The following is a 27,332-nucleotide window of genomic DNA, read 5'->3' on the forward strand; positions in this document are numbered from 1 at the left end:
ATATAGACCAGGAATTGCCAACCTTTTCGGCTAAATGGCACATGCAATTGACGAACGAGTGTACAGTCCACTAGCTGCGCCAAGCGGGAAAAATTTTGTAAGTTCATTAATGAACTAGGTCAATAATAATATTACTTGAGTATTGCGGGTTTATTGTATACCGCCCGCTAGGCTCAGTTTGCAAGGACACGACTATTCGGCGTCTGGTCACATCGATATCGAAGGTATCCGATAATCACAATCATGTTGCGCTTACATTTCACCGTCGACGATCTTTATGACAGCGCAAACGCGAAAAGACTTTCTCCCGTAATTGCGAATACAGTTAGACTGAATCGGGTTAATTAGGCGTTTTTTTTTTCATTTTCAGTAGGGGGTCGGCTACCAAGCAAGAAAGCGTGGGCAATTAAACATGCGAAGCGTGAAGAAAAATTTCGCTACTATTTTAGTTTATTGTAATGTACGACGATTTACTGAAAATGTGACTGGACCCTGGTTCTGCCAATGCGTCGGAACTGATATTTCGGTCATCAACATCCCAAGGGTCACAGCCAGAATTGTAATTTTTGGTTGGCATTGCAAGTTCACAATCTGAGATAATAGGAAATTACCTCGCGGGTCACGCAAAACCCTCTCGCGGGCCACATTTGACCCGCGGGTTGGCCCCTATGATATAGACATGCCCATTCGATAATTTCAAAGCCGGAGCCGGAGCTGGAGCCGGAGCAGTGGTAATGATGCAGCTCCGGAGCTGGAGCCGGAGCTAATGTATGATAAAAGAGAGCTCCGGAGCCGGAGCCGGAGCAGTTTAAATTTACGGCTGCTCCAAAGCCCTGATAGCCTACAAAATAATAAATTATATACTATCCTACAAGTGAAAAGCCAGGAAATGAGGTAACATTTTGGAATCAGTTGACTGGTCCGGTCCGCGAGCCATTTGAAGTTCTGAATCCACCCCGCGACGCAATTTGAGTTTGCCACCCTTGGTTTTTACCGGACCCCAAAAGTCCGGCACCAGCCGCAATCATCTAATCACAAAGTCTCTAGGATTCAATAATGGTTATCGACTATTGCAGGTTGCTACACTAATTACTAACCGCAACCGCGTATCAGGCCTATAAAATGAGTAAATGCTACGTTCCTGAATGTCTCTGGACTTCTGTCAAATCACAAAAAGCAGGCACCGGCGATAATTTCTTTGCGATATTGCCGCCACATTTAAAAAGAAAATAAAGAACAGAATATACATGGAGTAGGTGGTGGGATTTATTTTGTCATTACATAGCCCAATGCAGCACACCAGGATGCCGATATCATGCATAAACTTCACAAAGAAAAATAAGATTAGACTCATAAACCGTTAGCGTAGTGGTCGACTGTTGGACATCTCAATGATACGTTTCTTCGTGAACGTTGGTGCGTGCTATTGTTTTCCTGTGGTTGCATTTCGTAACGACAGTATAAATTAGTAAGTGGATTTTCACAACCTTGGTGACTCTCGGGTGTTTAGTTCATATTCGATGCTGTCACAACGCTGAATTAAATTGGTACAATCCTGAAACACATTGCGTCTCAAGATGAGTACAAAACGTTGCGCTAAATTAGTGATTCTGTTACGGGTATCCGCGTTCGGATGTAACCTCATCATTCAGCACGCAAAGCTTGAGCCAAGCAATTACGTTCCACTTCCATCTTACCATCCCATGGCGAGCCATCAACATATGTACAGTGAATCACAACCACATTGCCCTACCAACTACCTAATCTACACTACACTTTCGAACCCATCGCGGCAATCACAAATCAGCCAGGATAGAATGGATAAGGTATGTAATTAGCGTGAAAGTGCCGTCATCAGAGGCAATGCCAATGCACGCATTTCATGTACAGAAACCGCACACAACGTAACAACACAAGTACTTGTTAACCGATGAATCAAATTTAATCGTTTTGGCATCAATTCGAGACTAAGAAATGTACCATATTCCATTCGTCCGAGGTACAGCCTGTGACACAGTCACGTGAACAAAAAGCAGCAAAAAATGATAGTCAAGAACGTGTCACTGCCGACATCAAAATAATACGGTACAAAGAACAAATACAACGTCCAATATGGAACAGATATAAAGAAATGACGGCGTTATTGCAATGTAACCCAGCTACCATCATGCGCCAATCTTCAGCAACATATGACGGGAGGATAATGGTCGCAGTGCAACAGACAGCTAGTCGCCTTTTTACTTGCAAATTATTCTAGCGGTCGCAGCGGATCAATGACACATAGTCTTAGCGTTCCCATTTTGCTATTCCCGGCATCGTCCAAGCTGCTGCATACCAAGCACACAAACATCGGATATTTCGAGTCTTTGAGATATCGGTGGTCATATGAAGACAATAAATAGAGTTCAAGTTTCCAAAGAGTCAGGGAATGCAGAATGATTTAAATCAACACGAAAGGGCTAATATTTGACGCTTCACGCAGAGTATAGGCAAGAATTTCATTTCATGTCCTCACGAAACAGCAATAACAAGAGCGGGCGTCACTCGGGACATATTCGGCAGCGTATTGAAGAATATTTACAGTTACACGTCGACTAGCTATGGAAAAAAGTCCTCGACGCTCAGCCCCAAAAGCCCAAATGCATCGACATAGCCAAGATCACAAAGAGTTATACCAAAAGCCAACACTACGAGTAGAATGATTGGTGAAGGTGTGCGTTAAAAAATATCCCGCTTGAAAAGGTAGGACGAGGTCGCCAAAACGCCATTTCATTATCGTCCAACGGCAAAGGGCTGAAACCGCCGAATGGTACTAAAGAGGAGCAAGAGAAAAAGATTCGATTTCATCACAGTTCATAAATTGGGTGTATGCGGGCGCGATAAAACCACAGCAGTTCACTTGCAAATCAGTTTCGGAAACGGCGTGCCGGTAATACTGTTGTGCCTTGCGACATAGAAGAAGGCCATGTCGCGCTCGGTAGCATGACGGGTTCTAGCGAGTGGATGTGCGAACAATGGAGACACGTCAGTCGTGCGGGTGCGGTTCTGCAATGGGCATGGTGTGGAGAACTTCGTCCAGCAGTTGAAGCGCCCTGGAAGTAAATATGAATGTAACCCAATTGTTTGGCCGGTGCGTAAACAAGGGCTTGTCGTTAGTTTGCAGCAGTGGCCTACCTGTCACATAGATGCAGATTTCTGTGTCACAGTAAGCGTTGAAACATTTGAAATATATTTTGATCAAGTGCAACTCGCGCTATGTACTTCGAAAAAGGTAAACATTGTTATGACGTCTGAATGAGAAGTACTCAAATACCCAACTCGATTTGAATAGGGTTACCATGCGCAAAGTCGGGAAAAATTTACCGTTTTCTCCGAATTTTACTCCACAATTCTAAATTTGAAAATTTTGAAAAAGTGTCCTCCTTTCCCGTTTCCAAAACGTGGTAACCCTAGATTTGAAGCTTAATACTCTATCCGGAATTGAGTCGCCCAGGAACTTGATATTCACCAGACCTCGACCATCACCTCGGGAAACGGTGCTAACACACACAGGTTGAACTGAACAACGAACACAAGCCTAATATACGTGTCCAGAACACCAAAACAAACACAAAGGGCAGATGGACATAATATAGTCGTTGATATTCAACAAAAATCTCACCGATGCAGCTGTATTTCGATCCAGCACGGAGTCTGCTTGATATTCTGCCGGGGATAATCCGGGCCCCACCCTTTCACGAAGCTCATCCTCAGTATACACAACTTCCTCAAATCATCCACGCCGATACCGGCGGCAGCCGAAAGTCCCGGAGTACCTACAAGCACAAAACAATCACTTACCTCCCACCTATAGCAATTATCATCATTCTCCACAATTCTCATACCTACTGCTTGGGCGATACCACCGACCGACCCTGGCCCGGGTATGTTCCCAGAAACGGCCGCAGCCTGAGCGGCCGCCGCTGCTTGCGCTGTGGCGGCTTGCTGCTGCATTTGACGGTAACATTGCCGCAGATCGAATACCTGGTTTGGTGGAACTGTTAATTTGTGTCGGCCTTTAGTTAAAAATCAAAGACTAGCCTTGATATACGCGTTGGGATAGATCTTGTGAACGGCGTCGCCTGGGGCACGTCCGGCTTCCCGGTCGAGATAGTAACTTTGTACGAACACGGCGTGGTCACTCAGACACTTTACCCATACGTCGCCTTCGCCATGGCACACAAGCTGAACGCCTTTTCCGATGTGCAACCTGGGTTAGTTCGGATATCAATAATTTTCACTATCCGGATAACGGATATATCCTTACATTGGGAATTTATCTAACCGGTTAACCGAATAATAACTGCTAAGTGAGGCAATCGATTTCATGAGGTTTGCATAAAAATTACATCGTAAGATCATTACACAGTGTTATTGTAGATCGAATTAGGTATCAGCGAAACTCAATTACGCATGCACGTACGCATGTCGCACATGTTTGCGATAATTCCATGACATACAGTTTCGCTAGTCAGCATACACTTAACGGCATATTGCCTCCAAGTCATCGAGAGATAGGAGCCAACGCATGCTAAGCCCGAGTCGCGATAGTTAGGCCAGCGATTATATCTTTCGTACCAGTCCAATAGCAGATGCTATTGTGAAGGCCAGCGATGGTATAGTCTGCACAGGGCCTATTGCAGATGCGATTCTTCAGGCCAGTGGATTCGTAGGCAGGCTAGCGACGATTGCCGAGTGCGCGGCAATTAATGACCTAATTTCGCGATCATCTCAGCGGAAGATTGCGCGTTACATTGTGCAAGTGCACAGACGAATTTCCCTGATTGGCAACACATTTCTTGCTAATTGACCACCGCATCACTGTTAATATGACTTCTTGAAACCAGGGATTTATTGAACCCTAGATATTCCTGATTGAAACTTACTTAAAAGTGTAAATCGTATTGGCACCGATACTCTTTTAACCGGTTAACCGTCATAATTATATTCGAATATCGGATAGAAAAAGAAATCTGGAAAATCGGTCAACTATTATCTGGATAATCCAACCCCAGTCAGAACCCAAAAAGTTGAGTTGGATTGATCCGCCACCGCTATTCATCTTCGCAACTGATTCAAAATGACTCATGAAACTAAAAATAGGGACAATCTTCCAAATTTATTCAAGTATGCTGTAATGTAAGCTTATCACAAAACTTGCAAAAATACAAAGGACAGAAACCTGATACTTTCAATTACTATCATGCACATTGTAAAGACTTTACCTCGCTTTTTCAGATGCTTCCGTCCGATGAACATTAGATAATTGCCCCAAACAAAAGCGATCACCACCTAAACGTAGAATTGACAAACTTGGTATTCACAATAAACCGACCCCAAAATCACCGTACCCGATGGGTCCACATAACCATCAACGGTCACCGCCGGGCATGTGCCTGGAACTTTAAATGTCTCTCCGACTTGCACGTCCATTTCGTACGACGTGATGGAACACCAAAATTCGGGAGCTGAAAATCACATGAACAGCCACTCACAACATACCGGAAGGAATAGATTTCAAAAGTGACAACTCACCAGGATGATTCGATATCGGAACGTAATTCATATCCGAACCGGTGTTATAATACCGTGCGTTCACGGAGTTCATGTCAGGGGTGTACCGAGGAGTGTTGCTGGACCAATTCATTTGTCCGTCTACAAAAATATAGACACAATCCGTCAAGACAGATAGTACCATTGTGAAGCGAGTCAACATTTATCAAATCTTTCACCACGCATACTTCCGACAAAAGCCTCTAACTGGTCAGATTAAAACAAAAATTTGCAAGATGAACGATCAGCACTCTATTTTTCGTCAAGAAAGGTAACAGAAAGTACATATACCTCTTTCGACATAAACACATATCAAATTGACAGGACAGACGTAAGTACAGCTGACGGTTTGTCTCATAGATACCACGGATATAGTTCTCGGAAAATAAAATAAATAATGTACCCCAAACCTGCAATATAGTATCGAAATTTTATGAATAGAGCTATCGTCCTAATATTTGCAGTTATATTGTTGCAATACAGAGTACCAAAATTTTCATTAAATTAAAACTAGCCATAGGCTTACGCTTGTAATACTTGTGGCGAAGGGATTAAAATCGACGATCAGGCATATAAATTTCTACCACATGAGGATCTCTTCAAGAGGCACGGGGCTTGCATGATAAAACGAGCGTCTCATACAAGATTTATTACAATAACATACTTCGTTGACTGTATTCCATTAGCCTTTGCGACGCGCTCGATATGCCTTGCGGTGGCGTGTCGGAGTTGTTTGAGGGTGGGTATCCCATTGTGGCAGTAGGGTTTCCCGATGTTGCTGCAATAAGCGAATTTTAAGAACGGTTAAAGCTCGCAAGGAGATATCCGTCTAGAACCCACCATGATTATTTTTATACTCGTTCATGGAATGCGGATTAGTTGCGACCGTCTCTGGGATGGTAATTGCTGTACTGCCTTGCGACTCTGGTTTCATGTCCCTGTAGTCGATAGACATTAGCGGCGCGGCAGGTGCTGCAAAAGAATTTTGCGGAACTGAGCCGAAGAGCTGTTGAAAGTGGTCTCAAATGACACTCAAGAACGGCCATAAAATTCTACAATTGGAAGTACAACAGCGCAAAGTAGCCAGTCGGTATGTTCAGGACGACTCCATCTCATATGTTTTCTTGTCAAAAACCCATGATATTTTACCAAATTTCAACAGATATCTCGGATTGCAAATGCACAGCCGATAATATTGCTCAAGAGTGGCACAATTCCAATCCTAACAATGATGTATCTATCGCAAAACTACCGCCAGCAAGATAAAATTTATAGCTTCAAAATATTTCAGAGAAAAAATGAGCAGTCTGAAACAATACAAATTCAGTATTGAATTATTACCATTATTCAATTGAACGCTAATAGCACTGAAGTATTTCGTTACCACTAGGGCTGGACAAAAGCAAGTGGCCTACCTGAGTGATTCAAAACATAGTATCAAGTATTACCGCATACCGGATATTTTTATGACATCATATTAGTTTTGATGACTTCAAATTTATGCCATTTGAGACCACTAAGTAAATAATGCCAGTTTAACTAATCAAAAATGTTTTCCAATTTCCATGGCCTTGCAATCATAAACAGTACAGTACGGTAGTTCGGTCGCTCACCATTAACAAAATATACGTTTTGGTGGTAATAAAAAACGGTTGCCCGATATTTGAGGATATAACACAATGAAAAGTGACAGTTTAGCATTCGATACCTTAGCATGCAACACTTGACCGTGCAATTTGTTTTAACCCTAGAACCAACCCTAACCCGATGCTAAACCTAACAGCGGCCCTCATGACGCGAATAGAATCATCAAAATCAATTTTCAGATTCAAGTACAGTACTTGAATTGTCGTGCTCAATGCCCAGCGATAGTTACTGGCCAAAGGCGCTGATTGGGAAAGTCACACCACAAACCTGTATGTTGCAAAGTCAATCCCGACAAATCAATCCCAGGTGACACCACACGCTCGTAGTGGTACGGGTTGATGCATACCGAATCGCACTTGAGATCAAAGGCGTATTTACAAATTTTAAGATGCTTCAACTCATTCTTATGTAGATCCGGCCAGCGCCACAGCCTGGCATATATGACGTGAGGAAAACCTTTTCGTCCGGCGACCTGAGAATTTTGAAAAACAAAAATGGTAGGATCAATCGTTATCCGCAGAACAACGAGAATTCAGAACAAACTTGCAGTCGGCCGTCCAATGTACGTTGTATTGTGACACATGTAGTTGGATGAGCTCCGTTTGTTGTGATTGCGGTAATAAGTGCTTCCAACTCTTCCTTCTTTTCTTTCAGCTTTTTCACCAAGCTTTCAATGGCTCTTTTGGCAAAGCTTTCACTCTCTCCTCCCTGCCTGCAATTACAGGATATTCAATAAAGTAATTTCCGTGAGCAGATAATTTACATCACAACATAATGTTATTGCCAGTGATATCTGACATTGACAAGCACCAAAATATATCAGGCCAGGTATTAGCTTTCGAGTTGCAGAGTCTAAATACCGTACTTGAAATACTACCTAAATGTTTTAAAAAAACTATGTTAGTAAGAAATGGCTTATACTTAATGATTTTGAAGTCTATCATACATATTCCAGTACCAAACATGTCTTTACGAAATTATAATTACTAATATTCAGGTAGTACATAAAGTTCTACCAGTGTGGAGTGGAGCACTTCAACATCCCGGCAATCATTTTCCTAGTAAGTAAAGTATAAATGTATTTACGGCAATACACGGGCATCAGCATCTCACACTACAAAAATATTACCGTAGTCTTAACAGTCATTTGAATATATAAGTTATCTGACCACCATGTAACGCATGACAACAAAATAACCTCTCTGGTTAAAACTCAGCACCACAACAAGCTTTATCACTTGACAATTATTAACATTGCATGGATAGATAAATTATATTTGTCACAGCAACTAAAATCCCGTTGAAGATGGGGCCCCAATAAATTCAAGAGTTGCTTATCTGGTGACCTGTTCATAGTGTCCAAATCTACTTTGACCAGTACATTAGGGTTACCATACGTCCTCTTTTAAGAGGATTTGTCCTCTTTTTTGACTTTTTTGAAAGTGTCCTCGGAGGATGCCCTTTTGTCCTCTTTTTTGAAATTTTGTCCTCTTTTTTGAAAATTTAGGTCAGATATAGAGTAAATTGCGAGTGATATGCCGTAAATTAGCACAGAAATGACGCTACGGCGGGTATTTCGGAGTGAAAAACGGTGATTTTAGCTCTGAGCGAAAAGTTGACCTTTTTTTTTAGTCAACCGATCACAAAGTGGGAAAAATTAACCGGTTTTTGAGAATTCTTCTCTGGTTTTGCAAGTCTCAAATTTCTGAAAAAGTGTCCTCTTTTTAGATTTCCAAAATATGGTAAGCCTACAGTACATGCATATGCGTGAACACTGGGACAGTCTACTACACCGTTGACAGTCCAATCAAAGAAGAAAAGAGTAGATGGACAAAATGAATGAATCAACATTTCAGGAATAATTTACATCTGTAAATAATAGAGTTAATAATATTACAACCTCCAATTCATCTTATATAATTTCAATCAACTTGGTCAAGTACTACCGCAAATCTTTGCTGATCATACTCATGGCGTTTTGCAGTTTCTTTGAGCCAGGTACTGATTATGTTAATGACTTTGATGGCTGTGGTTTCATGTTCGCATTGAAATATTATTGGAAATAGGACTATAAGCAGAATTAAAATGAATTCCAATTCACATTCATAATTAGTATGTTCATGTCTATCTAAAATTGTGAACAATTTATAAACATAGGTCTTTACAGATTAAACGCTCTATGAGTTACGGTAGGCTAGTTGGAATGTGGAAGTGCGACACTTTCAAAAACAAACCACAGGGTAGCAGCATGTCCCGGCTTGGTACTGTCATACTGCAATGTCATCATCAGTCAGATCACAAATAAGCTATGGCATCTTGTTATTAGTGAAACTATATATGCACCCTACAAATTATCAATTCCTGCTGCAACCATGAGTGTACGTAGAACTCCAATAAATAATATATTTTATGCTTTGCGTTGCCTCTGAATGAAAAATTTGCATACAAGAGAAGTGTGGCTTAGGTTATGACAAACTATAGGCCTATGGCTCACCTGTGACACAACAAACTGTGGACAATGCTCAAACAGGCGTCATTCGATGTGGTGGGGGTAAGCTGATGCATAGACATATTACTGGGTTGCTGAGATCCGCTTGAATCTTTATTATATACACCAAATGCCATTCAACAGTAGTGATGAAGTGGCGCTGATTAAGAGATAACAATTTAGCAATATGAGATAAAGAAGGTATCATATAAACTTACCTTGAGTAATTACCAACATTACACTACTGATAAATCTGGAGATCTTCCCCTAGTCGCAAGACAGATTCTGAGATTCACTTGGCGTAATAGCAGAAGCAGACATTTGTCATTATGATACAGAACTATAAAATACAATAATATACCGAAATGAGAAATACACTGCAGTTTTCAAGCTCAACTAACAGCAGGCGTCAATATAGCCTACGATACCGTAGATGTAAATGTGGCCTACTACACAGAGATCTACTATGCCCCCTGTACGCAATCACAGCTGACTTCTTAATTTCTGGAGCGCAAATATGTCGATGAAATTTTCATACGAATAGTCAACTCATACACATCAAGTGGACAATAGCTGGCTTGCAAGGTACACCAATGCCCAACTGTCCTACACGTCCACCTACATAACGATAACATTACATATCAGCACAGGAAACCAAAAATCACGACTCACGAAAATAGGTGCCGCCGTTGCCGCTGCTCAGTTTGGTATTGCTGTAGGGAACTTACGATACTGTTCAGTGTAGTTGGACAACACAGATCAACAACAAATATGTGTGCTCGAGATTTGCCCAATGGTGGCTCCATTGCATTTCATCAACGAGACGATAAGATGATGAAGGGTCGAAGTTGACATATGTTTATGAGTTTATATCAGTAGCTCCAAACCTTCCTGACTTCCATAATTATCTCAACGGAGGGGTTACCATTTTTTGGAATCGGGAAAGGAGGACACTTTTTCAATGTTTCCAGACATAGAATACTGGAGTAAAATCCAGAAAAACTGGTAAATTTATCACAAAATTGTGGTCGGTTGACTAAAAAATTATCAACTTTCCGGCTCAACTCCAGAAATACAGTTTTTCTTCCACACTTTACGTTGGTTGATTAAAAAAAGGTCGTCACTTTCGTTCGAACCACGACTTTCCTATTTAGCGTCATTTTTGCCCATTTTCACTCGAATCTATCCACTATATAGCTCTAAAAGTTGTAAAGAATGTCGAATTGCCAAAAAGGAGTACATTTAGGCGTCTTCGGTGGACATTTTCATAAACCTTATAATGCAACACAAAACCTCCTAAGGAGGACGTATGGCGGTAAAACCCTACTCAACGACCCACTGAGGTATTCGCAAAGGAGGTCAAAGTAGTCTACTTAAGTAGAGAGAGATATGCACCATCGAGATGCTTCGACGACGGAGCTGCGATACGGCCTTTATAGTAAGGTCATCTAGTCTGCACCCCCGGTTTTGTCTCCTCCATGCGATCCGTGATTGCTGAGCGCCTAGCAGGATAGCCACAGTTTTCGAGTCTTTGGTCTGACCCGGCCGGGGATCGAACCCACGACCTACCGATCGAGAAGCCGGACGCACAACCATTACACTATCTCGCTCAACCTAAAACGAATTCAAGAGAAAGTAGACTTTCTTTAAACCTGCTCAACTCAATTTGTAGTTTTGAAAAGCAGATATAGACATACTCTTAGTGAACAGTCAAAAATGAAAATTGAGCTATACGTGGATGCTGCAGAGTGTTGGCTATTCGTGCTCCTTCATCCTGTGAGTGATAAGTTTTCGACAGCATAAGAATTCAACGGCATCATGGATGCAAATTATGATTTTGCCATAAAACAGCGGTCCTCTTTTAGCCCAGCGGCAGGTTTCGGAAAATGTCATGGAATGACACACTCCCCAGGATACGGTCCGTAGTTTTAGACCATACAAGCCTTTACAAACGTAAAGGCTATGATTGGACGAAGATCAATACGGATAGATATATCGGATATACTAATTAACGCTATGCGCAATTAGTATATAGTAGGTCGTAAAATGCTGTTTACATGTAATTTCCCGAAAATAGACGCTGTGGTAGCCTACAGCGTGCAGTTGATCCGGTCAAAAAGAACACAAAGTTACATATTAGATTAAGAAACACATTAGGCTAGATTTGTACCACTTGCAAGAAATTCAAACAGAACTTCAACGAAGTGGGAAATATATTTTTTGTCTTTTGTCCGGAAAGCTCTTATGGTGATCGACTAAAGCAAGGTGTATAACGTTCGAAAGTAAAGGACCACGACAGGTGTTGCTACAATACGAAAATTCCGAACGCTTTGTTGAGCCATACTGCGTGAAACATGTCAAATCGGCAATATGCGATGCGAAAGCAATAAGAAGGCAACCAGCCACCTAAATTCAGGGTTATCATACGTCATCTTTTAAGAGAATTTGTCCTCTTTTTTCACAAGACAGATAGAAAGAGGTAGACATATATTTTATTGATTCGTCAAACATATGACTGGAGGTGACGATAAAGGCCTTTTTATTAGTCGTAACCTCCATGACAGATGAAGTAATCGAGTGTATTAATTGTAAGGAAATATAACAGTGGACAGTCTGCAAAATAGAATAAAATCATATAAACACAAATATTTAACAAAGACAAAATTGAAAGTGTCCTCGGAGGACGCCTAAATGTCCTCTTTTTAGGGAATTTGTCCACAATTTTCTGAAAAAGTAATAAAATTCCATGAAAAAGACTTTTAGGCAGAATTGGTAAGAATAATTGTCGAAAAGCGGGTAATGCGGGAATCGATCAAAGTGACGACCTTTTTTCTAGTCAACACCATTAGAGCATCGTAAAAAATCGGCTTTTTCGGGAGTCGAAACAAAGTAATGGCCTTTTTTTAGTCAACACAGAAGTTTTGGTAGAAAAAATGTTCAAATTCACCAGTTTTCTTAGCTGTCGCTATAGCTTTCAGAATTTTTGAAAAGTGTCTTCTTTTTCGGATCTCAAAATAAGGTAACCGATACTATGATTGACAGATACTTTCGAAAGCATGTTCGTCACTCGCCATCCACCCATGTCGGAAAAGCACGACGAAAATTCACATCTGTGAAAATTTTGTTTTATTGTTGGCACTTGGCACTCCTTGAAAACTGTCCCTGAACTTATCCGTCTTTCTCTCTCTCTCTCTCCTAATACTTCTACTTGAAAAACTGTAAATAGCGAGAAGTAAGTCACGAGCTTAATTACGACGTAGAAGCATTTGAACACTATACTTGAGTATGTAATGCAAGAAGACGAAAACTACTTGAGTACTTCTTAATAAGTAGAAGTACTTCGTTAGTGACCACTTCTGGGTCTTCATCGTGTTAGGTATGCAAATAACAAATACGGAGTTGTGAATTTTTATCGCGTATATTATGCATCAGGGTTGTCAAACATACGGCCCGCGGGTCGCATCCGGCCCGCGAATCAATTCTGAGTAGATTAGAGAATACTTGTGTCATCCAGCACAGTTGTGACAAATGTTTAGGTTTTAGTAAGAACTTACATTAAATAATCCTTCGAGGCAACGAATGTAGAATTGTGTTTACATATCGCATTATAATCATCCGACAGCAGCAATATGGTTTCACTCCAGTCGCCATTAGGAACCAAGTATTGACACCTAATTCCGAAAAGTAGTTCTTCTCAGAAGCGAAAAGGCAAATGCGAAACCGTTATATGCAGACTACATTGGGTATAGGAATTATTAATTGTGTAATGGGACATTATTGTGGCGCTTATCACCTTATCGGTCTGGTGCGCCACGACAAAAAAATTCGCATTACATGTCTCAAATCGTTTACCTAAGAAAAATGCTTAAATCAACACGTTGCTGGCCAAGACGAATTCAACAAGAGGCGATAAAAGTTCTGGCCGCACGAGAAGGTTATATGTGATGAACTCAACTTTCAAGTTCAAGCAGAATTCAATCAATTATGCTCGGGGCCAATCATACTTTGGGCATGAGAGGAGGAAGTGATCCGCATTCTCGGGTACGAGGCATAAGTCACACAATGACGTCATTGAAATATTCGGGGCAATGACCGCAATGGAACTGATGCATAAACTTGGCGATAGTCACAAAATTATGATTCAAATATATGTTGTCGCACCCCTGTATCAGTTTTGACTCAAAGGTCCGCGGCCTTAACATAAACCCGAATCGCGCATTAATACTGATGAACCAAATTCCAACGTGCGCGTATATTAGAGTTAAATCTCTTGTATTACTCACAGCGCATATCTAACCCTGATCTAACGCCAGATTACGACTAAAACAAAGGAAGCATATAAATATGCCAGCTTAAATCCTCGTTAGAGCCACTATTGTGATGGCTTATAACTAGGGCGATTTTGTTCGACCTAAAAAACGGAAGATTTTGATCTAATAAATCAAAATTTTGACATCTATTGACTTTAAAAAACGTAATTTTCATCTAATTTGACCAAGCGCGACACTTCTTTAAAGTTATTGAGTAAAATTTGGCAAGTAGCCTAATATTTGTACTGTTGTATTTGTGCATATATGATGTGATCATGATCAGCGATCACTCACGGATTAAATTTACCGATCTCTAGCTTCGGTTATTAGAACTACTTTGTTGAAGCATGTTGTCATTCCGTGAGCTTCGCTAAAGATCGTTGCTACCCAAATATATTGGAACTAAAAGAATAACTCCATTCCTGAGATGCATGCGATCCCAAATTAGCATTACTTCGTGGGGTGCGATATTTTCCTATGCAGCTCGCATTCAATTGTGCCGCGGGGCTCAGACTGCATGCATCTTCCATTTATTGCGCTAACTCTGTGTTAATTGGTCGAGGGCGCAGGTGTGTACATTGTACAATGCTACTTATGCGCGTTAGATTCTGAAGTGAAGTCAAATTTAGCTAAATAGAGGCCGCAACTGAGCTGATACATGAACTCGGCAATTTGAAGTTTCCTCTTATGTCTTCTGTAAGACACCAACCTTTTTGAGAAACGATTCGCTGGTTGCTCAGTGCACACGTTCACCCTGGCTTACATTATATTTGCAGGTGAGATCATCATAAGCGTAAATGAACATCATGTGCCATCTCTTCTCTCTCTATTTGTTACAATAGTGACTATTATGCAGTGGTGATTTCCAGAGGTGGTCAAAGTAGTCACTGTCGCTACTCAAGTAGAAGTAACGCCGAAATTTCTACTCAAGCAGAAATGGCGGTTCCCAAGTAAGTATTTTACGCCTATCTTTGCCTAATATACTGACAGCTGTCAAGTGGAAGTACTCTAAAATCTTAACTACTTGATAAGCAGTGCGGGCAGGCAAAATCTACTTGAAGTACTCCGTTACTGACCACCTCTGGTGATTTCATATTAACTTACATAGTACAATGGATGCCGAACCAATCACTTATATCTTCCAATCGCAGTAGTTCCGACCTTGTGGATATATCCTATCCACGAATCTACCTTAACCCCCATGATACTTGAGTAGTTTCACATCAGTATTACTGACTAATGTCTTTCATAACCCTGATCATGTAATTAAATATATCAGCTGACAATGAGTTGTAGCCACCTGCTCTGTACATTGGAATGGCCAGCATATGCTAAGTAGCGATGATACAACGTCTTGGAAGAGTCATCAGCAAACACCAAAATTTATTTGAAAGAGGTAAACAAAACCATACATTTATCGAGAGGTTTGAAAACCACAGACACATAACACAACAATATATAAATACAAAATGGTTTTAACTTGGATGTTTTACCATATAATACCTTAGACCAGGGGTTCTCAACCTGGGGGGCGTGAAACATCTAAAGGGGGGCGCGAAGAAGCGGTCACCTGAAAAAAAATTTCGCGCGTCAATACAAGTGTGTTTCTCCCCATATAGACCCAATTTCATATTTTTTATTCTCTCATCAACATTCATAACCTTTCACACCAAACAATCTGCTGAGGTTGCTAGCATCCCAGTGGGATTTTGTGATATGACAATAAGGGGGGCGCGAAATTTTTCATCATCAAAAAGGGGGACGTGTCTAAAAATAGGTTGAGAACCACTACCTTAGACAGTTCTAAAGTTGCTGTTGAAGAATTTAGTTGGTACCGGTAGTCAATATTTTGCAACTGGTGTTAAAGTGGCTCAGCCAGACACTTTGCCTTCGAATGTGCACCAGTCCGACAAGGACATAAACTTCAATAGGTTAACTTAAATATTGAAATCATTGCTTGTATGATGAAGTATGAAAGGCAATATTACATACTCTTCGATAAGTCCTATTCACAATTGTGAAATTTATTTTGTACGGGCAATGGACCAGACTTGGGCTCAACCGAGTACCTGACTGATGTCAATCATCAAGGTCACGTAAAAATCGTTCAGTTCATGCTAGTGCCATACCGCAAATAATAATGTGCTAGTTAGACTTCACACAAACAGTGCACTTGGATAACGCAGCATTGCAGTGGACATGTCACTACAATTTTGATTCCATAAACACGAGTTGTTTGGTGCGCAAGCGTTAAAGGAGAACTTAATTGAAACAATATAAATTTTGGAACTTGAAGGAATAGATTGTTGCTGCATGACTCCAATCATATTTATCAATACTAGAATCCGATTTTGGTGTTCTAGAATCTCTGTGTCCAGATGTTTGGGTGTACAGTACAGCTGCAGTTTTAACCAACAAATTATTTTAGTAGCCTTTGTGAAAACTAGCGTTTGTGAATAGCAAACAATCAAGGCAAGATAAAACAGCAAAACTTCAAATGATTTGATGGGTCATACACAAAATAACCCTGATTGTTTAAAGGACAATAATATTATGGCATGGTGATACAATCAAAGCGATTCAAGTTGAGACTTTCCGCAATATACTTCCGAGTACAATAAATAGTAGCAGTGTTGCATCAAATTCGAAACATGAAATATTGGAACAGCAAGAAATATGGCACCCCAGGAGCAATAATATGTTTAACAGTGCATAAAATTTACTTAAGATGTTAATGGGCCTAGGCATACTATCTATTTTGCTTCGTACTAGTACGTACAACATACAGGCCATTGGTCCACGTAAGTATACCGGTTCGAACAGGAATTAACTTCCGTCTCTACCCATCCATATTCTCATTTGTTCTTTGAAGATCCAAGTTAAAATGGTCTGAGGACCGAGCCTAATCCAAGCTGGAATAAAGCCTTTAAAAAAGCCCATCGGACCGGCTTTGGCAACGTCTATAACACAATGCTTTACACTACTGTACTGGCCTGGTTTTGCATTCATTAGCCTTGTTTTGACTACGTCCACTGGCTGTGTCATGCCGGTCGCAATAGTCGCTGCTATGAAACTGGCAGTGAAATGTGTCGTCATATTATCTTGAAATATGCTAGTTTTGAGAAGTGACTGCTTAAATTGATCGTAAAATGCTACTTGCCCATTAGTCATTAATATGGCCCTCAAGGTAGCGGTTTGTACGCCAGAAAATAGAGATCGGAATCCTTCTCCGCGATAGACAACATACAATCCATGAAAAACGTTTCCGTAATTTCGCCGTTGTGATAATGGAAGTTTGATGTCACTTTGCATTCGGACGTTGATAACGTCACACGGTGTACCGACGATGCCTCCCACAAAACCGCCCGCGCTCGCAAGCAACATCTTTTTGAATAATGTTGGGTTCTTTTCCGAGTCGGATATCACGAGCGGACGAAGTACATCGTATATCCCAAATCGGGCTGTTGTATAGGTAAGCTGTCTTCCGACAGAAGCACTGACACCATTATACAGGGCTCGTGGTCCTTGTTCCCGTACGATGGTCGCAGCCATTTGAGACGCAGACTTCCCAATTTGCTGTGTTTGCAAATGAACCTTGATCAGATCAAGGGGGTGAGTAAAACAGACAGCTAGCGATCCTGCAACACCCCCATGGTACCATCTTGGTGAACGGTTTATGTCTCTTTTCAGTGGCATCTCTACCAGCTAATAGTTCAGAAATTATGAACTAAATATTGCCTATCTGCCATGTCATTGCAGCGATGGTATCTGTTGAAATATGATATCCATGTTCATAATCATGCATCACCATCATATAAAGCGTAGAAAATTAGAGACTTTTACCAGATTTATAGAGTATATGACTAATGAAATGAGATGAAAAATCAATTATTCATACAATTCACCTATAATGATGCATACGGGCATGAATATAATCAGTGCATTTTCTGTGAAACGATTCACCTCACGACATTAAGCCCATTTACATGGTGAAATCGTCTCGGGACTATGAGCCGGACTGATAAGACAGCTTTGTTTGAAGCAAACCCAAACGGCCATGGCCATATAAAGGGCCTTAGTGACTCTGAGATATTGGCCTGTTTTTGCCTAATATGCAAACATGTCTATAATGGGATATACGAGCCTATCGACAACTGCCCTGCTGGAAAAACATAAATCATGTTTTAATGTCATGAAGCTTTCAGTATCTTTTCATTTATACATTCATCAAAAAGCCAAGAAAGGACTTCACTAATGACCTGGCGTGGTGTCTACTCAAATCGGCTGCTCTACGTATCCCCGCAACAAAATACACATTAATTATATTTGATCGATCCATTCAAACAAATATTGATGCTACGCGGTAATTTGCATATCGAACGGGTCTTCAGCAAAGGAATACAAGTTACAACCACCGTATAATATTTGAAACCGAGGCTCTCGCATTGTCGTATTTACTTAACATCCTGAATCTGAGCGAAGTCGCCTATTGTACGTTTTGATTGGATTTATTACACGGCATATTTTCATTTAACATATGCGTGTCACCTTTACTAAACCACACGAAGTCTGAAGCATATGGCTATTAAAATTAAACGCCGGTGCCGGATGCAGCTGCCTGCAGTTGATTGGCTGATTGCCCATTGCCCACAGCAGCAGCAGCAACAACTTGTGTATTTGTTACGCACCAGTGATTTTCGTAGTGACGCGAATTAACGTTCCATTCCAGCGAACATCTATTCGTCAATATTGTAGATAGATAGAAGATGCCGAATGTCGTAACTGTAGTTGCGGAGTGCCGGCGATGAATAGTGACTTTTACTTGTCTCTAGTTAATGCAGTAACGTGATGTCACTGTCAAATTTTAGCAAATTCAGCTCACATATGAACCTAAGCACTACGTGTTCGTCGAAATTGGAAAGTATAAGTTACGCCGTAAACATATTGCAGTCACAGCAAATGCAAATGAGTTTGGTCATTTTTTGGCAGTGTTTGAAAACCTGTCAAAATTGTTTTGCTATATGTCAGCTATAGTTCTATGTATCCCTAAACGAAAAGACAAGAAGCATGTATAATATCATGCCGTTGATTATTCCATTATGATACCGCCAACTCTGCCTGGAAGTGTTCCATTAGTTTTTGAGGAGCAGAGAGCTGTAGTAAAATAGTTGCGACTTGCGAGATCGCCATATTGAAGCTCACAGTACACACGAAGTGTTGGGCAGGGTTGGTACACACGAATCCCTGCAATCATTACTCACCTTAACCGTGTAGTGTAGTGTCCACTGCCATGATGTTTTGATTAATTGGCTGGTTGTATGAAAACACCTATTTTTGTATTCCTAACAGTCTAAATAATTTAAGCTGCGTAAGTCCGAAGTGCACTATGGATAACATAACTCTTAGTGCTACAGTTGATGTTGATGACGAAAGTATTCTCAAGTCTGTCTTCAAGGATCAATTTCTTGACAGGTATGAAGTTCATGGTCAAAAATTATGCCCAGAATAAATGAGGTTATTTGCAAAACAAGACTTTAATCACTTTTTGGGTAGACCTCTCTCTTTCTAATTCGATCATGTGTAAAATTTTACGACACGACTTAGTTCAAGTAACTGATTGATCACTGGCAATGCTAAGAAGAATGATATGGTCTGTGTGTATTTCAGTTGGAAAAATGACCCTGGGTTCGTGCTATATATGTCGGAGTTGAGCTCCTGTGACTTGAGCAAGTTGAACCATGAGCCTCAGCATTTGGAAGAAGAGAAGTCGAATGTCTTGGACCAAATTCGCGAACTTGCTTTCAATAATTATCGTACATTCATCAAAGCAGCTGAATGCTCAAAAGACATATTTCAGGTAAATTTGATAACTGTTTTCAGCCCATGATTTCAAATATCCGCAAAAATGTCTATGTTTGTCTATTGTGTTAATAGGACTTCGAAATTATTGAGAATAAGCTTGAGAGGATAATGAACAGACTCCCCACACTGTCTGGAGAAGCTATGAATTTTGTACAAGCCGCTCATAACATAAGTGCCGACCGCAGGTCCAATTCCATGACGCTATCTCTCCATACTCAAATACTTGAGGTATTTCAGATGGATTATGTATTCGAGGGGAGTGTATTTCCTATCATACTTGAATCATTCTTAGGTTCTCGAAATTCCGCAGCTGATGGATACATGTGTCAGGAATCAATATTATGATGAAGCGTTGGAGCTAATGTTTTACGTGAAAAGACTAGAGAAGAAACATATGGTTGCTGAAATACCAGTGTTATGTAAGTCTCAATTACTGATGTACAGCGTTACTATATTACTGTCATTGACATTGACTATTCTAAATATGGCTCAGATTTATCGCAAGAAAACTGAGTGTGATATTCTGTCGCTAAGTTGCAGTGTCATTTCAGGCAGCATAATAAATGACGTGAAGAAGTCCACACAATTCTTGCTGATGCACTTGTTGTCTCAGTTACGTTCAAATCTTCAGCTAGCCGCGATTTTAAGAATTATCGGATACATAAGACGTCTGGACTGTTTCGATGAGATGGAGCTGCGGCTGAAATTTTTACAGGTGAATTGAGACGATTATTAACTAGTTTTAGTTTCTCTTGCATTAGGCTTATGTTGCTCTCTTTATCTTTTCATTTATGATTTTCAAGGAAAAAAGTAAAAGTACTTTGTTACTGACCACCGCTGCAATTTCTCGAAATTCTGATAGATGTCTCTGATAAATTTCTAATCTTGTTGCATATGTGCAAGATGTACGTTCTAACAACTAACTTAGCAATTTGCTCTCTTCATGTTATCACTGTTTCAAATTTAGGCTCGTAATTCATGGCTTGACGGAATTCTTGATGCAATACCGGATGATGACGCCTACACTCACATAACCAGAACAATCGAAGCTTGCCGAATTCATTTTTTCGATATCGTAACCCAGTACAGAGCCATATTCTCCAGCGAAAGTGATGCCGCCTATCTGTACATGCCATTGCAGAATGGAAATGAAATACTTCAGGATAAGCCTCGAGAATCGTCGGTTTTTCATAGCTGGCTGGTTTACCGGATGTCGAAATTCCTAGATGTATTGAAAAAGGATTTGGCGAAAGGTGAGCTATGATCATTAGTAGGTTGTTATGACTTGAATAATCGCATATGCATTCTTTTTCCGACTATCTTGCATTGTGTCTGATTTCTGATATAGGCTACTATATTATTGCCATTAGGATGTCAGCCTGCTGTTTCATCTGAACCCTATTTTGTGATCGTATTGTCGATTAGAGTCAACATCGTAGGCAGGAGGCCAAAAGCACCTTTGCTTCTGTTACCAAACACTTTTTTATGTTGATACTGTGGTATCTGTTTTGCGTATGCATTTGTGACATTGCATCATTGTTCATAATTCCTAAAATCCCTACTCCAGTGGTGATGTTGAATTCAGGAAAATTTTCCAAATACTCAGTTACTATATTCTGATGATGGAAACTGAAACTAACTTGGGTGTGATTGGTGATGATTTCTTTCTAACGAATTTTGATGATAACAATGCTTTGTGTGTTTCAAGGTGCTGCAAAAAGACTTGATTCCATCCTTGGTCAGTGCATGTACTTTGGACTATCGTTAAGTCGAATCGGAGCGGACTTTCGAGGACTTTTGATTCCGATATTTTACGATGCGGCACTCTCCAATCTGAAGACGTGCTTGGACGAAGCCACGCAGCAGTTCGCCACCGATGTAATGTCATCGCCACCCATAGCAACATCTGTTTCGTATAGTCAAGGTTGGTAAGAACATAATTGTGTTGCAAAAGTATTGCGGTAGAATCCGTGTGATTGATTGGAAAGTTTTAGTTACTACACATTTGAGCATGTAATATTGATGAAATTACCACCTTCTGGAAAATCGCAACTATATTGTTGCGCTCGGCCTATCTGTCATCTTGCATTAGTTGTGAAGATATATCACATGATCTTGAAATCTGTCACAGGTGATTGCCTAAAACGCCTCACAGGGTTGTAACCAAGTCACCAGTTAAGTTGAGTCATTTTCAATTCACCACCGAGTCAAGTCCGAGTCCAAGTCACCGAGCAGAGGGTCGAGTCAGAGTCTGAGTTCCAGCTCAGTTTCCAGTTAAAATCTCGTTTAACCCACTTTTTACAACTGCTTGGTGATATCGAACGGTTTGCATTTATAACATACTAATTTTTCTCACTTTTAAGTTTCTGGTCGCATTTTCAAGTACCGCTACCAATAGACGAAATACCAAGTGTGGTTACTTTACTATTCTACGAAATTACAATGAAATGTTGGTCCTGGCCGCCTGAGTCTCGAGTCATTACACAGATTGGCTCGAGTTCAGTCGAGTCATGTCCGTATTTTGAGAAAATGACTCGAGTCATCAGAAAACCGCGACTCGAGTCATTACAACCCTGACGCCTCATCTAGCTTAGTCTCCAAGTAGTTTTGACACATCTCTTGAAAATTGAACTGGTAATGGAATGGAACTTTCTTACATTTATTTTACCGTACTGCGTACTCAATTATCATCAATCACTTCCTTTATGAAATTATACGCCAAATTATAGTTCTCTCTTGAATCCCTACCTGAAGACCAGGAATTTCGAATCTCCAGCGTTGCACTTCAATTACCCTCAATTTAGATTTATCTGCGCACTCTTACCGCTTGCACTGAATAAACGAGACATAACTTCTGTGTTCAAATCACCGCATGATTCAAGTCTGCAGTGCGAGTGAGAAATGATAGTTGATTACGTTTTCACCAAAATATGACTAAGTTCCACAGCAAGATTGCAATGAAAACACTGTGCTATGCTTGTGTCTGCAGAATTTGCAAGCTTGTGAAAATCCCAATTTGACTCGGTTTTGGCAATTTTCAATACATCTGAACTGGAAGTAACTCATCATATGTCGTATACAGGATTGACTAGCTCGAACACACCGACACCTGCCTCTGGCGACCTGCAACCACCATCTTCCCTCCAAGAATTCCCGTCTCTAGCTTCGTACCTGAATAGCATATTGGAAGCCTTCAATGAAATGAGACTGTGCTGTCCCGCTGGTCTCACAAAGTCAGCTCCCAACGTCATAACCGAGTCTTTGAATTGTGTCGTCGCTGTAATACTAGAATATAATCATATGGAAGAAGCAGCTTTTACGGAAAGCGAGAGGAATATATTTCTAAGGTATGTATCGTCGTTCTTGGGAAAGGTTGGGCAGAGTTAAGAGAAACGAAATAATACGCCACTTGCCACTGAGAGAAGTTTTATCACTGATACTTACAGTTTCCATACATTATTTCCGCAGTAGGAGCCTCGTAACTTCAATTAGGTATATTCACGGTCAAGGCTAGACTTCTTAGTGGAGAGACACTTCTGTGGAATAGAGATCAACCTGCGAGCCCTAATAAATTTGTATGGTTCTGGCCTGTCATTGCTAATGTTTGATGGTTTATTATCTTCCAAGTCATTCGCACTTGTTAGTTGCTAATAAGTGTTAGTTAGAATGCTTGACACTTATATCTAAATTTAGACTCTAATCCCCACACTTTGTTCCGAATTGAATACTCTATTTTGCTCTGTCCTAATCATAGACTGCAATGCTACTGCTACACAAGGCAAGCCCTCAATATTACTGGGACTATTCAAATATCTTTTCTCGGTAGGTATTGTTCGGCATTCTGTGACGACCTGGTTCCGCACATTGGTAAATGCTTATCGCTGCTGCTATCACCAACAAAGGTGCGAAAAATGTTCTCCTCCTCGGCTGCACAGTTTGGCAGCATCACCGATGAACTGCTCAACATCGACGCTATCGTGAGACCTCTGAAGAAGTTGATGCCTGCCCCAGAAAGCTGATGATGCCGCTATGCTTGGGCGGAGTAGGAATGGATTCAGCTTGTTTGTCGGAACCACGTTTCAGGCCGAGTGTACTCAAAACCTGTGCAGTGTGCAGTGATACAGATCTCTATATAACTTCATAGTAGAAATTTTAATCATCAAAGGTGAATACAGAGACCAGCTCTGTACCGTTTCCTGAAGCGAATATAGTAAATTGACAAAAGGAAGGGGAGCTAACAAGCTCCCTTGCAGTCATTATGATATTCGAAGTAAGGCTTTGGGAGAGAGCCTATAATTTGCCTAACGATGAAGCACTTGGGGTCATGATATCACTGGGCGACCAGCTCGATCTTCTATCATAGGTTGCATTTTCAATCTTCACGTACGACTAGATGAAGAATTTAACGCCATCTCCTCCGATCACCTCCGCTTTGCCGCGTTGCTCCAAAACCCTCAGAGCAGATAGAAATATGTGCTCCTCAATTCCGTGGAATTCTGTCGGAAGGGGACACTGACATGAAGTCTGGCATGAGTAAACTTTGATGGCAACGGCTTACCTTGGCCTTCGGTATCCTCACCGTGACACAGTTCAAAGATAGTAAATGGAGTGTTTACCATCCCCCTCTGATGAATCTGAAAATGCAAGGAGCACAAGTCACGTATTTTCACAGTAGCGTTTTTTATTGACTCAAATTCTGCATTAGGGCTATGGAGGAAAGATATTCCAGCGTGTAGGAGTTTTTCATCAAAATTGTCAAGAATGGAAAAAGATACTTCGGTTATTACATCTTAAAATGCCAGTACAGGCCATTATAACAGCGGTTTAGGGCATTTGAAATCTGATTTTTCCATGATGTCGATACTGCTGGAATTGACCATATTTAAAGCGTAGACAGAAATGGAATCCACTAATATAGGATTAGTATTGATCCTATGGCTTTGCGAAATAGAATATTTCATTTGAAAATTGCAATCCTTGAATAACACTTTTACGACCAATTATTGTTCTTGAACCATTTCTTTCTGTTTTTAAATGCATTCAGCGACGCCATCATTTCTAATGCAGCACACCAGCCAGCAAATCCAATATTACCCATGCATATATAGTATCCGCCCACTGTCCAGCGGACTTCCAAACAATGGTACATGACGTCTTTGACTTGTCTTGCCATTTCAGATTCCCTCTTTTTTCAAGAATACTCAAAACCTCCATTATGTCCTTTTGCGATAAACTCCCTGCCAAACAGATCTTGTAATAAAAACAATAGTTCATCAAACCCTCGATAAAATGTTCATATTTTGCTGGAGATTGATGTGAACATCCAAATTATTCATTTATGATGCTGAAGTAGAAATTGCAATTAACAAGAAATGCTAAGCCAGAGTTGGATTGGTGCGAGACATTGCAGCCTGCAAGCCCTTATCATTCATCAATTGCAAGTTGCATTGACCCATAATAGCAATGCTGCTACCAAATACTACTTTCAACTTGTCAAATTCTGAAGTAGTTTGACTTCAAAAACTAGAATCAGTCTTGATTACTGTTGAAAAGTCAAAACTGCTTAAATAGGGCCTACTAACCACCTCGCTGGTCATACATAATCATTTCCATTGAGATTGTCGTGCACCTAGGACGCTTCTAGTAGGCCTACTATCATTACATTGCATGAATGTGATGTACCATCATATGTGGATCAATTCAATATCACAGAGCCACAATCAAGTTTTTTAAAACCGACTGACTCGATAATGTCTTGTTGCAAAACAATTCGGATGATTGCGCATCAGCGACTCGCAAAGTACTCTTTCCTTGATGTTTGTAGAAGGCCAGTATCAGATCGCACCAAGCATCCATTTGCTTTGACTTTGTGTCACAGTTCGGTTGAATCCTAGATGCAATGTGAACATTTAACATGATGTAGTCAAAGTAGGGGTAACATGACTTTGAGGACCTATAACACTATTAACATGTATAAATTTATATACTGCATAATATATGTTAGTAGCAAGGTGGTAAAAGTTGTCAGCATTCAAGTAAAAAAGTAATTGTTTACTCAAATAGAAGGAAAATGAAGGTCTGCGGAGTTGATATGGATTTTATAATCTGCATGGTATAATCAATCCCATAACGAAATGTAAAAATACAATGAATTCACCTAGTTAGTAGTTACTGTAGTCTAGAAAAGAGGTACGACTTACGTAAAAAATGGGGGGAAGTTGTATTGCCATGGCCACTGAAATCCTGCAGTAGACATCTTTCAAGTCAGTACACCGGTGTAGTAGGATTGGTATTGAGAAACATTCACTGCAGAGTGGAAAATATAAATACTGTATATTGGTATTGTATGTTTTACATCTGTAAAGTTCAATCATCTTGGTTTCATACAGGTTGGGTGGTGAATGAAAATGCGACTCGTCACAGCCTAGCACTTTCAAACTATAAGGTGATAAGCACATGACATAGTATTATATTGGATCACCCATTCACATGTGATCATTCTGTTCATTTCAAACACCAGTGTAGCGGTACTTATTCACATAGATAATCTGAATGGTTATCAACAAGATTCCAATGAAATTGCATTTCAAATTTGCCAACCACAAATTGGGATTTGCCCAAAATTATTTGGAACCATTAAGTAGGCCAACAGCATAATCTGTCTTTTAATCATCGATGCAGATGATCCAGCCAGACTATGTGAAACTGTGAATGAGGCACAGAAGATTAGTATACCGCCTCACACTCGGCTACAATGACAGCTGTCAATACTCACAGTGAAAGGTTATTGAAAAGCAAGCAGAAAACTTATGGGCCTACAATCTTATAATGGATCGAGTAATATTTATGCCAACATATTGTGGTTTTTGCCGAGAACAGATATAATAAAATATAAATTTCAGCAAGGAAATACCTAGTTTGTATGGTGCACTATAGATTGCACCACAACATGAATGCAAATTTACCAAGTCCCAAGATCAAAGACGACATCATCAATCCAACTTGGTATTTACATCATTAGAGGTATCAGATACCTTCCTGAAATTGTTATACCAATATAATGCAAGACCCAAAAGGGTAAAAGTTACGAAAAATGATGCATATTCAAACATAAATAAGTATTTGAATACACTGCCTAAAAGCAAGTCCCTCATTTCGTCGTCCACTTCCTTTTTCTTCTTGAGATTACCAACTTTAATTTCATCTGGAACTTCCGAAATATTTTTGTACTTCCCGATCTTCACAAGCAGAATCTTGTCCAGTTTCCCTAATTTACGGACACGCGGTGGTAGCGGGGGTTCATCTTTTTTCTCGATGAAAGGTGCTTTCCGTTCCTCGGAGTCCACTTTCGCATATTCAGTGTCTTTGAATGAGGGCTGGAAAACCTTGAAAGTGCGCCCATCCTCAGTTGAAAAATTTGATTTATTATTATT

The 27,332-nt window shown here is 40.4% G+C and overlaps 3 protein-coding genes and 1 pseudogene across 3 annotated transcripts; 1 reads left to right on the forward strand and 3 right to left on the reverse strand.

Annotated features, from left to right (window-relative positions):
* Nucleotides 1–2,481: 2,481 nt before the first annotated feature.
* On the reverse strand, nucleotides 2,482–10,082 carry LOC145458913 (SMAD family member 4-like). Its single transcript, XM_080337423.1, has 13 exons — nucleotides 9,946–10,082; nucleotides 9,734–9,887; nucleotides 7,783–7,951; nucleotides 7,507–7,711; nucleotides 6,433–6,564; nucleotides 6,257–6,370; nucleotides 5,575–5,694; nucleotides 5,391–5,507; nucleotides 5,265–5,331; nucleotides 4,081–4,249; nucleotides 3,885–4,023; nucleotides 3,662–3,815; nucleotides 2,482–3,092 (listed from the first exon to the last, which is right to left on the reverse strand). The coding sequence occupies exons 2-13, from the start codon at nucleotides 9,862–9,864 to the stop codon at nucleotides 3,026–3,028; spliced, it is 1,584 nt and encodes a 527-aa protein (XP_080193549.1). The 5' UTR covers nucleotides 9,865–9,887; nucleotides 9,946–10,082; the 3' UTR covers nucleotides 2,482–3,025.
* Nucleotides 10,083–15,391: 5,309 nt separating this feature from the next.
* On the reverse strand, nucleotides 15,392–18,653 carry LOC145458744 (mitochondrial dicarboxylate carrier pseudogene; annotated as a pseudogene).
* Nucleotides 18,654–19,129: 476 nt separating this feature from the next.
* On the forward strand, nucleotides 19,130–25,792 carry LOC145458741 (conserved oligomeric Golgi complex subunit 8-like). Its single transcript, XM_080337205.1, has 9 exons — nucleotides 19,130–19,509; nucleotides 19,705–19,894; nucleotides 19,972–20,127; nucleotides 20,192–20,318; nucleotides 20,451–20,614; nucleotides 20,867–21,152; nucleotides 21,608–21,823; nucleotides 22,982–23,246; nucleotides 23,726–25,792. Exons 1-9 carry the CDS (start codon nucleotides 19,424–19,426, stop codon nucleotides 23,916–23,918), a joined length of 1,683 nt encoding a protein of 560 aa, XP_080193331.1. The 5' UTR covers nucleotides 19,130–19,423; the 3' UTR covers nucleotides 23,919–25,792.
* LOC145458746 (vacuolar protein-sorting-associated protein 25-like) lies at nucleotides 24,033–26,896 on the reverse strand. Its single transcript, XM_080337211.1, has 5 exons — nucleotides 26,100–26,896; nucleotides 25,644–25,789; nucleotides 24,994–25,136; nucleotides 24,458–24,533; nucleotides 24,033–24,395 (listed from the first exon to the last, which is right to left on the reverse strand). Exons 1-5 carry the CDS (start codon nucleotides 26,153–26,155, stop codon nucleotides 24,289–24,291), a joined length of 528 nt encoding a protein of 175 aa, XP_080193337.1. The 5' UTR covers nucleotides 26,156–26,896; the 3' UTR covers nucleotides 24,033–24,288.
* Nucleotides 26,897–27,332: the final 436 nt, after the last annotated feature.

Source organism: Botryllus schlosseri, chromosome 16 (genome assembly GCF_051294905.1).
Source record: "Botryllus schlosseri isolate E-star chromosome 16, Bs_hap1, whole genome shotgun sequence".
NCBI classification, from domain to species: domain Eukaryota; kingdom Metazoa; phylum Chordata; class Ascidiacea; order Stolidobranchia; family Styelidae; genus Botryllus; species Botryllus schlosseri.